The 16,608-nt window shown below is 43.2% G+C and overlaps 1 protein-coding gene across 12 annotated transcripts in view; it reads left to right on the top strand.

Annotated features, from left to right (window-relative positions):
- The first annotated feature begins 5,368 nt into the window (after positions 1-5,368).
- GPCPD1 (glycerophosphocholine phosphodiesterase 1) overlaps positions 5,369-16,608 on the top strand; it is a 43,065-nt gene continuing 31,825 nt past the window's right edge. For 3 of the 12 annotated variants that reach the window (XR_005952645.1, XM_041404288.1, XM_041404287.1), the window contains exons 1-2: positions 7,509-7,527; positions 13,890-13,975. Coding sequence is in view for 11 of the 12 variants with exons in the window: in XM_041404288.1 (XP_041260222.1) it covers positions 7,520-7,527; positions 13,890-13,975 (94 nt within the window). In the remaining variant the exon portion in view is untranslated. The other 9 variants (XM_041404295.1, XM_041404291.1, XM_041404293.1 and 6 more) reach the window with 9 other exon arrangements.

Here is a 16,608-nt window from a genome sequence, read left to right as displayed (position 1 = left end):
CTGTCTCTCCTTATCTTAAGGTGTTCTTCCCTGTTCTTGTGATTAAAAAAAAAAAAGGAATAAACAAAAACATTATCTATGCCATATTCCATAACTGCTCTTCATTTTCTGACCATTTTAATTGTTCCTTACATAGTAAAATGGGTACTGCTGAGAAAACTAGCATAGGAGTACAATTCCAGAGATAACAGGATGGAGATAGTAACGCAAGAAGATTTTGTGTAAGAACACAAGAGAACAACTAGTAATTGGCACGTAAACAGAGCTAGGAGTTCACAGAAACCACATATACAATTACATTTACAAATTAATGTAAATGTTTGCATTATTATTAAGTTATGGATATAGCCTCAGTTTTCTATTTATAGACAAAAAACTTGAGTATAGAACTTATTCTGGTTGCATTAAAACCTAAAAAGTTTCCCATTTGCAACTGACTGTGGCCAGTTTAAATGTGGTGCTGTGACTTGTGGTACTTGAGTCTTTCAAGTGTTTCACAAACAAACAAACCCACCAACACCAAAACCAACCAACCAAAACAGATCCAACATCAAACAAAAAAAAATTCACAAAACCAAAACCCCCCAAGTTATATATGTTTCATTTCAGAAACTGTAAACCAGCTCAGATCGAGAAGCAAATAATGCTGGAACCCTCAAAACTAAATTATAGCTTGTCTCATTTCAAATGAAAACTTAATGCCTGCAATATTCTATTGGCACTTGGGGTTTTGTGGTTTTTTTTGTTTTGTTTTTAAACTTTTTGTTGTAACATTGTCTATCACCGATGCCAAATTATACATAATAATTAACAGTGTTTGAAAGTGACGGAATTTTTGATAAAAGAAAGTGACACTCTTCTTTTTCCTGATATAAATTTGATTACTGTTCATAGCAGCCATAAGAGGGTTTCATTTTATATTTATGATACTTTATACTTGATACTTTGTTACTTTATATTTAGCGAATCTCAAATCTCTCATCTCCCACCTTGCAAAGCTCTAGAGACTATGACAAAAGCATTAATTCTCACTGAAGAAAGTCTTAGCCTTCCTTTCCACATAAAAATTGGGACTGGAAGGACGAGAGGGAGGGTAGAGAAGAAGAACCAAAACCGGGGGAAAAGCCCCTAAACAATCCATAAAGCAATATCCCAGTCCTAGAATGGTTTTGGCCATGAGCCCTTCCAGGGACAGGGCATCCACAACTCCCCCCAGCATCCAGTGTCTTGCTAACCTCCAGGTAAAGCATTCCCTCCCAGCATTTTATCTGAATCTCCTCTCTTTCAGTTTCAAACCATTCCACCATCACAAAACACCTTTAAAAATCCCTCTCCAGCTATCCTTGTAGCCTCTTTTGAGGCTCTGAAGTCCCTAAAAGACTGAAAGGGACTCCAAAGTCTCCTTGGAACCTTCTTTTATCCAGGCTGAGTAACTCCAGCTCCCTTATCCTGTCTCCATAGCAGAAGTGCTCCAGTCCTCTGAGCATCTTCAAGGCTTCTCTAGACTTGTTCCAACAGGAACTTTGCCTTCTCCTGTTGGGGACCCCAGAGCTGGCCACAGCACTGCAGGTGGCGTGTCACCAGAGCAGAGGGGCAGAGTCACCTCCCTCAGCCTGCTGGCCACCCTGCTTTTGATGACAAACTGCTGATTTGTCCACAGAGAAAAATACATTATTCTGTACTACAGTAAACACTACAGAAAAAAAAAAAATGCCATTGCACAATGAGCATTTTTTCTAATATTCCCTTTCTTATCATTCTCCATGAGACTGAGAGGCTTTTGCCATGCTGACAGCATGGTTCTTTATTGCTATTTTTTCAAATCCCTTAGCATCACTTTTCTTTAGTGCCCATAATCTGTCCAGATTTCCCATTAGGTAGTGATACAGCAATATTCTCAGTGCCAGAGAAAAGGTCAGAAGTGTATTTTCAACTATAAGTGATTCTATAAAAGACCAAAGAACATTAATTTGACCCTGCCATGCTTAATGCTGTGCCTTCATTTTAAAACTGTGCACAGTTTTACCAGCTGTTTTTATTCACAATTACCCACCAGATCCAGAACAACTGCAGAAAGATCAAGTGCAGTAAAATGAGGAGTGAAATTCATCTGTGTATGCAGCTTTCATCAGCTGTGAGCACTGGTGTCAGTAAAACCAGATCAGTGGAACTCAGTGCAGGCTGTGAAAGAGGAAGCACAGCTGTAATTTGATGTTCACAATCTTCAGCTACTCGTAGTATCAATGAAGCTTGATTATAGGTTGAATCTATGATTCTGGCAGGTGAAGAAAATATTCCATTGGCTACAGAAGCAGACATAAACCCCTGAAGGCCTTTCCTAGTGCCTTTTTAGTACAGGTTTGCCAGTGCTTTGCAAACATTGGCCTCAACCACTGATTTCCTGCACTTGGGCAAGTATTTGTCTCATTATTTATAAAAATCATTGCAGTCCCATTGGGCTCCACATCCCAGCCAGTGCAGCCTCAAGGCTGCTTTGGTGTTCCACCTACAGCACACAACAGCTCCAAGCAACTCCATTCCACATTGGCATGGCAGGGAACAAGGCCCAGTGAGAGGGCAGAGTCCCCGTGAACCTTCAGCATCTTCCTTTGGCTCTTTCACTCCTGCTCAGGGACTTAATCACTGAAGTGTCACTGCCAGAACAAAGACAACATTTTACCCTCTGGTTAGGTATTAGCAATTCTCATTCACCTTGTTAAATTTTTATTCAATAAGAAAACCTGTTTTCCAACAGGTGCACACATGGTTTAAATAGAGTTTGTGCTTGGGCACTGGAAACACATCTGGTAACCTTGTCTTTCTGGATCTCTTTGGGGCTTTTGCCAACAGCACCTCAATTCAATGAAAGTTTTAGAATATAAAACCCCATTTCTCTTGTTTTATTTTTTTTTCCCTGCATAAAAAAGGAAAGCAGATCATCACTCTTATGATTTTTTTAACAGACACTTAAGAAGAGTTCTATAAACTGATCCACGTGCTCTAATTACTGCACAGTTTTATATTCTCTTAAAGAGTGGCTGAGACGTGTCTGCTGCATCATGGCAAAGTGTGAGTTTATCTGACCCAACCATATTGAAGCAACTCCTTAGGGTGGAAAAAGAAAGTGTGCTGGCAAGTTGAATTAAATGTAAACTTTTTTTAAGTCAACATAAGACAGTATTTTCCATCCCAACCTTTTCTTACTTGCTCCACACTGATGCACATCTTTAATAAAATGAACACATGAGTATTTCTTGAATCCATTAAGGGTCTAAATTGTAATTTTTAGCTACAGTGAATTAGGGAATGAAATACAATATTAGTTTGACAAAATAAAGTCCTTTTTTTTTTAACTAACACTAGGGCTGAATGAAACCAAGTGTTACATTTCTAGTTTTTAACAAAAAAATTAATGGTACAATTTTATAAAATTTCTGGCACATCAAATTTTGGAAAGTTTTACACACCAAACCATGCTTTTTAGCAAAAATATTAATGGTACAATTTTATAAAATTTCTGGCACGACATCAAATTTTGGAAAGTTTAACACACCAAACCATGCTTGAAAGTGTTTAGTTCTATCCCTGCTTTACCACAAACTCCTTGAACTAATAAATCTTTAAAACAGGGAAGAGAAAACAAGCAGACAATTGCTTTTCTAAATACCGTTTTCTCTAAAGTTTCTTTATCCTCTTTCTTCCCTCAGCAGTGAATACACCTGGAGAAGGGATGGCTCCTAATGTTTCCCTAAATACCAAGGGTTTGTAATTAGAGTAGTTCACATCTGCGTTTAACAAGGAAATCACTTTGCACCAACCCTCCGTCCTCCTCACCCAGAGAAATTCCTCTTATCTTTTTCACTTAAAAATGAGCTGCTTTCAGCTGTAATTTCCTTTTATTGCACGCTCCCCCCTACCTTTCTTTCCTTGAAGCTTGCAACACTAACATAGAGACCTCAGCATCTGATATTAACATTAGTTTTGCCTACAACACCCAGTGGAACATCACAGATTACTTATAACCACAGCGAGATCTGCAGGGCAAGAATAAATGAAAAATATTCTTTATTTAAAAGGCAGATTGAGGGACAACGCTGAGTGGCATTCCTGTAACAGCACTAACTCCCAACACAGGATAAATGGTTTATCTGCACAAAAAAAGCTCACAGTGTGAAAAACGCCAATCACTTGTTTTTAAAATTTTAAAAGTTTAATAGTAATAAAATGGTTATAAAAATAGCAATATAATTAGAGTAATAAAAATTTGGACTATTTGGATTAGGACAATATGAGACAATAAGAACAAAGTTACAGATGGTCCGGGTACCTCTTTCTGGGCAAAATAAGCCCGAAAAAGAATTAATCCTTAAAAGCAATAGCCTGTTGCATATTCATACATTTCACACATAATGCATAAATTCCTTTCAAAAAAAGGATTTTGTCTGGTCAGTGTCAACTTCTTCCTCTTAATCCTAACATCACCTTTAAGGCTGAGCAAGGGGGGAAGAAGTTAATTTCTTCTGATAAGAGGGGAAAAATTCTTTATCTCTGAAAGATTTAGGTGTCCTGTGGCTGCTATCTCAGTGCAAGTCCTCTTTTTAAAAAAAGTATTTTACATAGCACAGTTTCTATTTTAACATTGTTATAATCTAAATTTATTATATTAATTCATTACATTTAACACACTACTTAAGAAAATTAATACAGCATAACTTTCTAACATAACACATATAATATTAATTTTAATATTTGCGAAAAGCCAATCATAAAATACACATTTTTCACAACAGGGACAGATGGCCACCATCAAAACAAGTGAGATCAAAGCCCTTGAGGAAAGCCATAGAGCACCTGCCCCATTATACCACAAAAAACCAAAAAAATCCACTGTATCCTTGGTGCCACAGGCTAGCAGCCAGCTTCGACCATGGTAAGCCTGCCCCATTATACCACAAAAAACCAAAAAATCCACAGTGTCCTTAGTGTCATAGGCTAACAGCCAGCTTCGACCATGGTAAACCTTTAGGAAGCGGAACCCCTAATCCTTAGGGCAACGTTCTAGTCCCAGGCTGGAAACGGAATACACAAACTGAGGTAAGGGTGACCTCAGAGAGCGTGCGGATGGCAGCAGAAAACCCACTCGCCTCAGCAAAGCCGCTCTCCCGCCCTGAACGCCACCATCCCGGCCAGGGCCGCTCTCCCGCCCTCGCCATCCCGGCCAGGGCCGCTCTCCCGCCCTCGCCGCCCCCGGGACAGCGCTCCCTCACCACCGAGGCTTTCAAGGGAAGGGCGCGCGCCCTCCCGCCTCTCCTGCCCGGCCCTGATTGGCTGCGGCGGGAGGGGCGGGGCCGGGCCGCAGGGTGACGCGTCAGCCGGGCGGGTCACGTGGCCGCGCCCTCCCCGGTGCGCTCGGGGGCTGCGGGATCCGGCTGCCGGCACCGCCGCCCCCCACCCTGCCAGCGCCGCTCGCAGCCCGCACCAAGGGGTGAGCAGCCGGCTGCAGTGCTCGGCCAGGTCAGTGCCGCCTGCCGAGGGGGCGCGGGGCTAGCGGGAGTGCTGTAGGGGCTTATGGTGGCGACAGCGGCAAGGAGCGGTCGGTGCGTGCTCTTGAGGAGGTCTTGGACGCTGGAGGAGGTCGGGTCGCGCTGCGGTGTCGGAAGAGCGCTGGGGGAGCGGCGCCGCGCTCTCTGAGGAAGGTACCGGGGGGGTGGCGCGGGAAAGCGGTGGTGCTCTCTCGGCAGAGGTGGGTAGGGCAGAGCTCCCCTGCCGTGCGCAGGCGGCCACAAGCCGCCCCCGAACCCGCCGTGCCTCTCGGAGCCCCCGCTCCGCGCACTCCCCACGCCTCCCTCGGGCCCGCCCCGGGCCCGCCCCCTGCCGCCGCTGCCGAGGGACGGGCCCGCCCCGCCGGCTCTTCCCGCGCTGCCATTGGCCGGGGCGGGCGGGGCCGCGGGAGTTGTCACGTGGTTGGCGGGGGGCAGCTGGAACCGGTTGGTGCCGCGCCGCCCCCTCCCCACCCCCGTCAGGCGGCCCCGGGCGGCGGCCCCGGCAGGAGGGGCGGGGAGCCCGGGCTTTGCTGTCCGCAGCTCCGCACAAAGCCAGCGAGCCCTGGAGCGCCGCTCCTTTCCGCCAGGTTAGTCGGCGCCGCCGGCCGCGTGTCGCGGCGGGACCGCGCGGTGGCGGAGGGGGCGGTCGGCGCGGCTGAGCGGGGTCTGTTCGAGCCCTGTGCGGAGAGGGCGCTGAGGCGCGGTGCCGCGCTCCCCGCAGGACCGGTGTGTTATCTGAGAGGACGTGCGGGAGAGGAGCGCGTCGGCCGGGCACCGGGACGTCACCTCGGGTTCCCCGAGAGGCGGGAAGAGCGCGGCTCCGTGCGCCCGGGCCGGGGGTGCCGTGCCGGGCGGGCTGCGGGCGCTTCGCGCTCCCCGCGCTGTCCGGCCGGGCCCTGGCCGCCACCCGGTGTGTGGCTTGGTGGGCGGCGGGCCGGGGAGCGCGGGGCCTGCGTCTCTGTTTGTTTACGTCGCCGCCTAAAGCCCCGGCCCGGGGCGGTCCCGCGGTTGCCGCATTATGCAAGCGGCCGGGGCGGGCCGGGGACGTGGCGCGCCGCCTCCCGGTCGGGCTCCCGCGGCGGGCGGTGCCGTGCGGGGCGCCGGGAGCTCTCGGTCCGTGTCGGAGCGGGCAGCGAGGGGCGGCGGGCTGGGCGCGCTGCAGCGCCGCTGGGATCTGCCGGGCGTGGGGGTGTGCGCTGTGCTGCCGTCCTTTGTCTCGGCTCTGCGCTAAAGGAACACAGCGGTGGTGCTGCCGGCTTGAGGTTTGATGTTATTGATCGCATAGGAAATAGTGAGGCAGCTCCAGATTAAGCTGAACTTTAAAAATTAATCTGTTACCTGCACCCTAACCAGGCACAGATTCGTTCTTCCATTTTTCCTTTTCTTTTTCCTGTTAAGTTAATAACTTGTCTTGTTAGTATTAGCGTTATAATTTATCAGAGCACGCAGTGTTAGATGGAGGTTAACCTTCAACATATTTTAAATGTTAATGGTTGGATGAAATAGTTGATAAGTGGAATTATTTTTATCGCATATATTTCCATTCTAGCACTGTTTCTTGTACAATAACTATATAAGATGTTAAAAAAATATGAGATTGCCATTGGTCTTGAATAGTTACGGATAGCCCAAGCTGCCATGTAATTAGTCTTTCAGTAAAGCACGTAGCCCCTCAACAGAATGGATGCAGGCTTTGGAAATGTGTTAAAAAAGTGGTTTGTTGAGAGCTGCGGGAAGCATTATACATGTTATTTGTCCAAGTCAATCCTAAATGAGGAATGTTAGTGTGATCACAGAGAGCTAAATTACTCGCTGCCTAAGATCTTGTCAGCCGTACGTTAATAATAAGCAACAATTCACGAAAGAGGAATCAGACTGACGTTGCTCTGTCTCGCTTACAAACGTGCCCCAGCTGTTTCCTGTCTGTTTCAAGAACTTTGCTAAACTGTGGCATAGCTGAGGCGGAAGACTGTCACATGGACAGGTATTTGCCAAATGCTGAAACAATTAACTTATTGTTACTTAAAACCAAGCAGATACATTGTGGGTGAACAGAGAGAATCATGGGTGATGTGACCCCGCACACGGGGAGCTAAATTGATACTGAAAATACAATCCTCAAGATACTTTTCTCACTTGCTGTGTATTAGTGTGATGCAATTTCAGAGGTGTCACTTGGGCTTTGCTGTTTTCTAAATGTCAGTATAAGGCTGTTGGTAAAATTTCAGCCTTTGAATCAGAACAGCACGTCCAGATCTTCTGTGCAAGTTTGTTTGCTGTCCAGTGTTAGCACTGCAATGCAGGAGAGACCTGCTGACTTCGTCCTTGCTCCTGCAGTCAAGGTGCAGTGGGGGGAAGAGGAGGGGGCAGGAAGAACCCTCTTTGGCCTTTGGTTGAACATGAAGGAGTTGATGCTGTAATGCTGTTTCTAAAAATTCTCTCCCAGTTGTTAAAGGGAATGCCCTGACAAATATATCCTCTGACGCTGTTCTAAAACCCAGGTGTCGTCAGCTACTGTTACATAATTTTCTTGCATGTCTAATTTGTTGCTTTAGATGTATGCTGTAATATCTGATACCTCATTAGGACTAACCACAAGCAACAAAATCTGTTCATCATACTATAAGATTAACCAGATAGCACTTGGTATCTTTGGAATATCACAGTATGTGACTTGGGATCATGCCCCTTTGTTCAGCACAGCGGTAGATCTGATGCACGCTGGATTTTCTATTGCTGTGTGTAGCACATCTTTTAAGAAGGTGTAAAATCTGAGCACAGTACCTTCTCCAGCAGTGCTGGGCTGTGCTCAGATTCATGGTTCGTGAGGGAGGCTGTAAGGGGTCAGAGGCTGTGTCAGCCCCAGTGCTGCCAGTGTGTCCTCCCAGCTGTCAGATGACTTTGCTGGGACTGTGGCACCTTTCCCCTGCTTCAGCGTGGAGTTGGACTCCTGGGTGTTGATACAGGTCAGGAGTCTCTTCTCTTAAGTTGGAAAGTATCAGCTCAAAATCACAAAAAACCCCCAAAATACTCCAGCTTTCTAGTTCTTGCTGATTTTATCTTTATATGCAATAAATGGAGAGATATTTTCAAATAATTGAGCATGTTTACATTTAGGATTGTGCACTTCCAGGACGTGCAGCACGATCTGTGAGGAAATGTGTGCTAGCATTATGAAAGAGCCTGTTTGTGCACAGAAGGTGCTGGTGGGTTGACCATGGCTGTGTGCCAGTTGCCCACCAAGCAGCTCTGTCACTCCTCTCCTGAGAGTGAGAAAGGTGGAAAAAGCTCCAAAAAAGGGGTCAAGGTAGAGGCAGTTAATACAGCAAAAATAATTTTATTATCTGCTTCCCCATTAGGGAAGCAGGGCTTCCATGTAGATAGGAGCTTCTCTGGAAGACAAGTGTCTTAAATGACAAACACCCTCCTATTTTTTTTTTTTTTTTTTTTTTTTTAATTTCTCAATCTCTGAGCTGATGTCATATGATAAGGAATGTCCCTTTGGTCAGTTTGGGTCACCTGTCCTGGCTGTGTCTCCTCCCAGGATGTTGTCCCCCCTGCCCCGCAGCCTCCTGGTGACAGTGAGGAATGTTGGAGAGACAGCAGTGATGCTGTGTGAGCACAGCCGAAACTCTGGGTGTTATCCACACCTTTCTAGCTGCCAGTACAAAGCACAGCTCTGTGAGGGCTGTTGTAGGGAAAATTAACTCCATCTCAGCCAGGCCTAGTACAATGGGTTTCATTTTTCTGCAGCTAACTAAGCAAATTCGGTAATAGAGCAGGCAGAAGTAATCTGACACTAAATATCAGATGTCTGAAAGTACTAAAATGCATTCCAGGAATTTCGTGGCACCTGTGTACTTAGTTGCCCAATTACCTTTGAAAAATCCCATTAAGTACCTATAAAATGTATGAGTTTAAAAAAAACCCTACCCATTAAAATGATACTTTGTGAGCTGTATTTTTTCATCTCATTGTAAAAATCTGTGCTGCATGTTATCCTGTCATTTTTAAATATAATGTTACCCAAGAGAGTTTTGGGTTGATAGCTTTCCATCAGAATTTTTCTTACTTTTCAGTTTATTAGATAGAGATTGGTGGCTTTTTGTGCGGAGAGAAGGGGATAAATGTGACACTTTGGTGTGAGTGATACATTTTTGCTTTCTTACCAGCATGTTGCCAAAGTCTGATTATCCGTAATGGATATGCTAAGTGTAACCAGCCTTTCTGCAGCCCTTACAGTCAACTTAGAGTTGATAAAATCAGCCTTTCATTCAGGTCAGTGCAGTTGCTTGAAGTGTTCCCTGCCTAATTTTGGAAGCCCTCTGTCCATGCAATGAAGTTCAAGGCCTTCAGGCTTGTAAGTCTCCACAGTTTAAAAAAAAAAAATCCCATTGTACTTCAAGCCTGCCCTTGGACCACTAGAATCAAAGCCTCAAAACCTCTTGAAGTTGCTATTAAAAATATTGGCTGTAATGGGTAGAGAGCAGGTAACCTGGCTGCATGACTGCTGTGAATTTTTATGACTCTGGAATTTGTTCAGTGTTTGTTATATTCCATGATTGCCCCAGATTACCTGGTGTGTATTTAGCTAATCCTGAAAAAACATAAAAGATATGGTACAGCAAGCAGCCAGCACCTCTTAAATCATATTGGAAAGGTTAGGGAAGTTAAGGGTGGGGCAGAATAATCCACTAAAGCTGAAGGTTTGTGAAGGGCTTTAATATATCACCAGCCCTGTAAGCCTTCAAGGTTCAAATGGACATCAAGATTTGAATTAATAAATCAAGTCCCTGTCCTGGTATATTTCTAGCTACAACAAAAAAATATTTTGGTCTTCCCCATCCACGATGACATTTATTACCTCATTTTAGAGGAAATCTGTGATACTTTGTGACATTTTAATAGTCGATTGTATTATGGCATCTTTTTGTTTCTTACCTGCATTTTCTAGAAGTTCTCTTTTAGAATCAGGGAGAGGAGAGTTTGTATTTCCTATTCTTTTCTTCCTATTATTATTTAATTTTGGGGTTTTTTGTTTGGTTTGTTTTTGTTTTTTTTTTTTAGTGAAGTGCTGATAAGTCTCTACCTGTGTGTGATACATCTTTCCCATGAGGAGAACTGACATTCAAGTGTTCACTGCTTTCTTGCATGTGGTTGTAGTCTATAAAAGCTAACCAAAGGAAGAGGAGCAATTGTTTGCAGCCAGGTTAGCATCTGAATGCCTGTTGCTTCAGCAGATGTGAATTCAGCTTCATTACTTTTGGACTCAGAGGTTGTTTAAAAAGGGTTGTTGCACAAGGATTTCTAGTTTGTAAATCAGCTCAATCGATTTCATTAATATTTGCTGATTAGGAAATGTTTGTCATTTTTAATGTAGCTCTTCTGATTTGCTTCAGTTCTCCTAAGCAGTAATGACATGACCCCTCTGAGCTGAAAATTCTTTGCATTCACCTAAAAGTCCATCATTACAGGAGTGGGGAGGAAAAGAGGATTTTGTTAATTCTTTGCCAGCCTCTTTGGCTAAGCAGTGCTGCAAATCTGAAGGAAGGAACATCCTGTTTCAAAGATGCCTGACACTTAGAGGTCAGAGGATTTGATTGTTCAAGCTTGTCATTCCCCTTTGGGAATTAAATTATTATCTCTTTTCAGGAACCATCAGTAACTAGACAGCTAAACTGAGGTTGTTTGGGTTTTTTTTCCTCCCCCTGCAGTAAAATGTTTTTGTATCATGTCTTGAAAACACAGACTGCTTTTATAAGTGCACTATAATATATCACATAGGTTTGATTCCTTAAAAAAAAGTAGACCTGGTTTTTCCTTGCTGTCTGTTTGCATTCAGTGCTCTGCTAGAAAAGATGGTTTTTTCAGTATGAGGGGTGGTACTTTGACCCTAAATATAAGAGCAATACTCATACTTGCAGTTCTGCTAGAAGAAACCAAGCTCTTGCTTAGTGAAGTGGAATTTTTCTTTTCTTCATATACATCCCTTGGGTAGGCTGAGTAGGCTTTTGAGATAACATGCATTTTGGGTAGAATTTTGGCAATTTTGCAAAGTCAGTTTATCAAAACCTCCTTGCAACTGACTACTCCTATATAGAAAAGTAAAATTATATTACTAGGCAGTTTAGAAAAGCCCACACCTGTCTGGAATGTAGGTACACAGAATTTTGACAAGATTAGCTAAAAGCTTTATAGACTTAGGAAGATTTTGGATGATTCTCTAGGAGCAGTTGGCTAGTTAGTTAATTTGCAGTAGGACACATGCTGGTTTTTGTGAAGTTTAAATTTGAGTCATTGCATTGGCTCTGGAAACAGCTCTTTTTTTTTTTTTTTTTTTTTTTTTGCAATCCAAAAACATATTCTTGCTTTGGGGAACTGGGTGCACCCATCAGCTTTCGTTTTCCTGCTTGACTTTTGCAAGGCATTTTTGCCTACTTCATTTCCCCTTTGGCTCCTCTGCCCTTGCAGTTAAAGGCTGTCCAAACCGGCGTTTGGTGAGCACGGCCAAGCCCCTGACTGCTTGGTGGCATCATAAATGCACACTAGTAATTTTTATTCTCTGCATTACACTGGGATTTTTTTTGTCACATTACACCAGTTTCGTGAGTCCAGTCTTAGTTTCAGCACTGAAACGTGCTGTGCTTCTCTGTCTATAAATAACTGCTAAAAGCAAGTGCTAGAATGTGTCACTTCACATACACAGAGACTAATGACACACAGCTGAGAAAGTCTCTAAAGTTCCTAAAGGGCATGTCCTTCGTGGAATTCCTGCTTATCAGCTGTGCTTATTTCTAGTTTCAGTAGTCTGGCATTTTATCATTTGCAGAATGATAAAATTTGTGAAACACAAATGCAGAATTGGAATATGTGACCGGAAACCTTTATATGTCTACTGTTTTTTTTTCTCTCATTTTATTACTGAAAAGTCATTTTCCTTGACAGGGAGCGGGAAAATAAGGGAGGAGGAAAAGGAGTGTAAAGTAAAGGCAGCTGTAGTTACAGTAGCAATTGAGGAGGAGGGTTAGAATTGAGAGGAGGAGGAGGAGAAAAATCCAGAAGAAACAGTGCTGACGGTTCAGTACCTGCAATAACATTCTAAATGCCCACAAAGAATGAGGTTTGATGATGAGCTTCTTTTTCCCCTCCTATTTTGTATCTATCTTTTGCTTTCAGGACATATTTAACTGTCCTATTCCCTTTGGAGGCAAGGGCTTCCCCTTGTAGTAGTAGAGCTAATGAAAGGCAAATTTTTCTTCAGTGTTGTTAGTTCTTTCTGATATTGTTACTAAAAGATTGCTGACCAGGATTGTACTGAAATAAAGTGCTATTTGTCGTGTTCAAAAACAGCAATAGTAACATTCTACTTCCTTGGTTAAAAAAAAAAAACCAAACCAAACAAACAAACAAAACACACACAGAACAAAAAGCCCCCAACAATGATGTAAAGAACTGGATTAATTGAAAGCATTGCAAATTTATTCTGCACATAATTAGTGCAATTATTTTATAGCCCATGTCCAGATAGATATACTTGGGTAGTGACACTCTAGCAACATCCATATGTGGACTTTACTATGACTGCTGCTTTTGTAAATAATATAAAAGGATGTGATATATCAGTAGTGTTTCTGCTGTAATGGTGAAAATGGGGTTCTGCCAGGTTATTTTTCAGTCAAGGTGTTGTCCATTGGAGGAGAAAATTGAGGCAGTCGTCCTGCTGTCCTGGCTAAAGGCAGTCTCTTCCTGCTGTGCTGCTTTGAAGACTGCTTGGTGCTTCCTTCCAGTGGCTCCTGGTGCTCTTGTGAAAGCCTGGAAGTAGGGGAGCAGAGTCCACAGGGATGGACAAGTGACAGCAGAGAGCTGTCATCTCTTATGGGTTGTTCCCCTTTTCCTTCAAGGTGGTTGTGCTTCTCTGTGGAAACTTTCTTGTGCTTTGTAGAGGATGCTGAAGAATAGCGCTGATGAGGCTGGAGTTACTGTTTGCCAAGGATCCTAATCTTAAATCTCTTAAAACCTTCCAGTGGCCTCCTTGGAAGCAAAATTAGTCAGAAAGAGAGTTTTGAAAAATCTCTGCTGAAGACTGATAAATGCTGCAGAATACTGATATTTGCATATGGTATTTGATTTAGTTGTCTTTTTCTTATGCTAGTGTTGCAGCTGGATGCTGTTTTCTGGGTCTGCAGCTGCTTTTAAAGAGCTTTCTACTTCTACTGCTCACTCAAACAGTAATATCACAAGTGGCTTGCTTCCCTCTAAGTGGTGGGATTTCTGCTTCCTCTTACTTAGAGCAGCAGCAAATGTAGTGATTGTTCCTCAAATTAGTTCTCTTTCTTCCCACTATAGGAGATTTCAACGATCCCAAGACAAAAGTTCTGCAGAAATGACCTCCTGTCAAGTCACTTTTGAAGTAAAAGGATCATCAGCACCAGGTATTCAAGTCATACTTTCTCACTTTTGTATGATTGGTGTAGGAGAAAACAATGGAGCAGTGTTCAAAGGCTGTCTTGTCTGTTTTCCTCAGAGACAAAAGAAAGTATTAGATCAAATATCAAGGTGATACATCATTGTAAAATGTATTAAGACAGAATTTGAAAATGAGAGCTACGAAATAAATTTTACCTCTTTCTCCAAAGAAAAATTTCATAATGTGCTAGGCATTTTGATGCTAACTGAAATGGTTACCATTAGTTTAAAATCTTCTCTCTTTCGTACCTTTTTATTCCATGGAAACAAGTATTTGTATTCCGACCCATGATACTTAGGCACACATTGATGTGTTTTTCCTTTTTTTTTAATCTCTCTGCATCCCTGTTGAAAGTTCTCACAGGATTTGACCTCTGTCAGAAGTTACAGACAGGAAGAATATGCAGCTTAATTCAGTATTCTGTCCATGCAAAAAAAAAAAAAAAGAAAAAAAAAAGTGTAAAGTAACTTCTGTTATCCAAATGAGGAACACAAGGCATCACATCAGGTAGAACATGAAAATCTGGTATTGATTAATTGTGCATATTACGTTGACTTTCATCTTCAGGAACCTGGAAAGAAGGAGTTGTGTTTAACCACAGCTGGTAACTGAGGTCCACAAAACTGCTCCCAGCCGTGTTCCTTCCCAGCTTCTTCCTTCCCAACCCCCTCTCTGGTGGGGAGAGAACAGAAAAGGCCTTGATGCTGTGAGCACTGCCCAGAAATAACTGAAATATCCCTCTGTTATCAGCGCTGCTTCCAGGACAAATTCAAAACACAGCCCCTGCTAGCTGTTGTGAACAAAATTAACTCTACCCCAGCCAAAAACCAGCGCAGAAGTTACACCAAAAAAGTAATTGATTGTTGCCTAACAGAAGCAGATGAACGTGGGAGCAGATTGGCAAAATTCCTGTGCCAGGCCAATACCAGATGGCAGAAGTGTCTCCTGTAGTTGGTGCGGAAGAGAACGATGAAAACACTGTACAGGTTTTGACATCTGCCCTGTGTTAGACCTCTCCTGTGCTTCTCCCTCGTGGTTTGGCATTTGGGAACTGAAAACTGGTACTCAATGTAGTCATGAAGCTGTTAGTAAGGATTAGAGTTTTTTTACAGCATTCTGGAGAAAATTTTAAAACTTGAGAGTAAATTGACCTTAGCTCAATACCTTGCAGCTGTACCATGGAGTAGTGCAAGCTGTGCTCCTTGTCCTGCTTACACTGTTGCTTCCACAGCAACACTGTCACTAGCAAAGCTGACTTTGGATGTGTAACTTCTTCCTGTGCTAATAGTATCTGCAGTGAAAAGTAGGATTAGTGAGAACCAGATCCTGCCTCAGTGGCTGTTCACAAAGAATTATCTGGAAATACAGCATCAAGGGATGACACAAAAGGGAGCTTCTGCTTATGACAACGTTGATATTGTTGGGGTTTTTGTTATTATTGTTGGATTACTGAGGCTGTTGCAAGCTTTGAGTTGGAGCAGAAGGCTTAGATTAACCTTCTTTGCGGTAGCTGAAGGAGCTGTGCCAGGAGCAGCCTTGAATTCCATGACAAGGAGAGGGGAGAAGCTGAGGACCCCCGAGCTTGAAATGCAAACCCAACCCAAACCCCACTGTGTTCAGAATTGCCTATGGAGAGGCAGTTTGCCATGCATTTCACTTTGGCTTTACTGGGATAATTAAGGCAGTGTTTTACAAATCCTAATTCGGCCTCAGTGCAGTTGTTGAAGGGAGTTCAGAGTGGCTGCACATCCAATTCAGGCATTCCTTTTGTGTGTGGTGCCTTACTGAGTGAGAGGTGGTCACAGGTCAGTTTAAAATAGGAGCCCAGAGAACTATTCCAGCTGGCACCTGTTAAGAGGAATATAATTACATGGAGCCTCAAAGCTTGGCTGTGTGTACACGAAGATGCATTAAATACTGCTGTTTTAAAGGGATGTTAAAAGAATTTTAGCTTCTTTTTAATAGCTCTACTCAGAAATTCTACCTGTGTGGTGTTCAGGTGGTCTTCCCTCCCCACTTTATCTCCTCCCTGCCAAAACAAATCATCACTTGCCTCAGGATAAGGAGGAAAAGAGAAAGCTAACATAGGCAATTGCCTACTAAATATACTCATAATGTAGATTTTTGTCTGCATTTGTATGCTTACAGTGAGCATCCAGAAAGCTCTGGCTTCTTTCTTTTTTTTTTTTTTGATGAATTGCAGCAAAAGATTAAAAAAAAATAACCAACTGCTGAAGTTCAAGGTGTTATGTAAAATTATTTCAATAAGCTGCTTTCAGAGAAATATTTCTTTATCTTCTGTAGATTTTTTGCAACACCTGGGTCTGCAGAGGTTTCTTTCATAAGCAGGTCTGTGGTATCCCTTATTAGTTTAACTGGAGAAAAGGGATCCAATTTTAGAGACAAAAGGGCATCCTCAAAACTGTAACTATATACTTTGAAGTGTCAGCTGTGATTTCTGGCTTAGGAACAGGTAGTGTACACTGCTGATCTACTTTGTATCTTGGGATTATTGTGTCCCCCACACTGCTCATTTTGAGAACAGGAAATAAGTCAGAGATGCTTCTGTCATTCTTTCGTGGTGCCTAACTGTACTTT

This window comes from Onychostruthus taczanowskii, unplaced genomic scaffold, assembly GCF_017590055.1.
Source record: "Onychostruthus taczanowskii isolate IOZ18803 unplaced genomic scaffold, ASM1759005v1 scaffold21, whole genome shotgun sequence".
Lineage (NCBI taxonomy): Eukaryota > Metazoa > Chordata > Aves > Passeriformes > Passeridae > Onychostruthus > Onychostruthus taczanowskii.
Note: the sequence above shows the minus strand (reverse complement) of the source record. Positions and strands in the feature narration are given on the sequence as shown.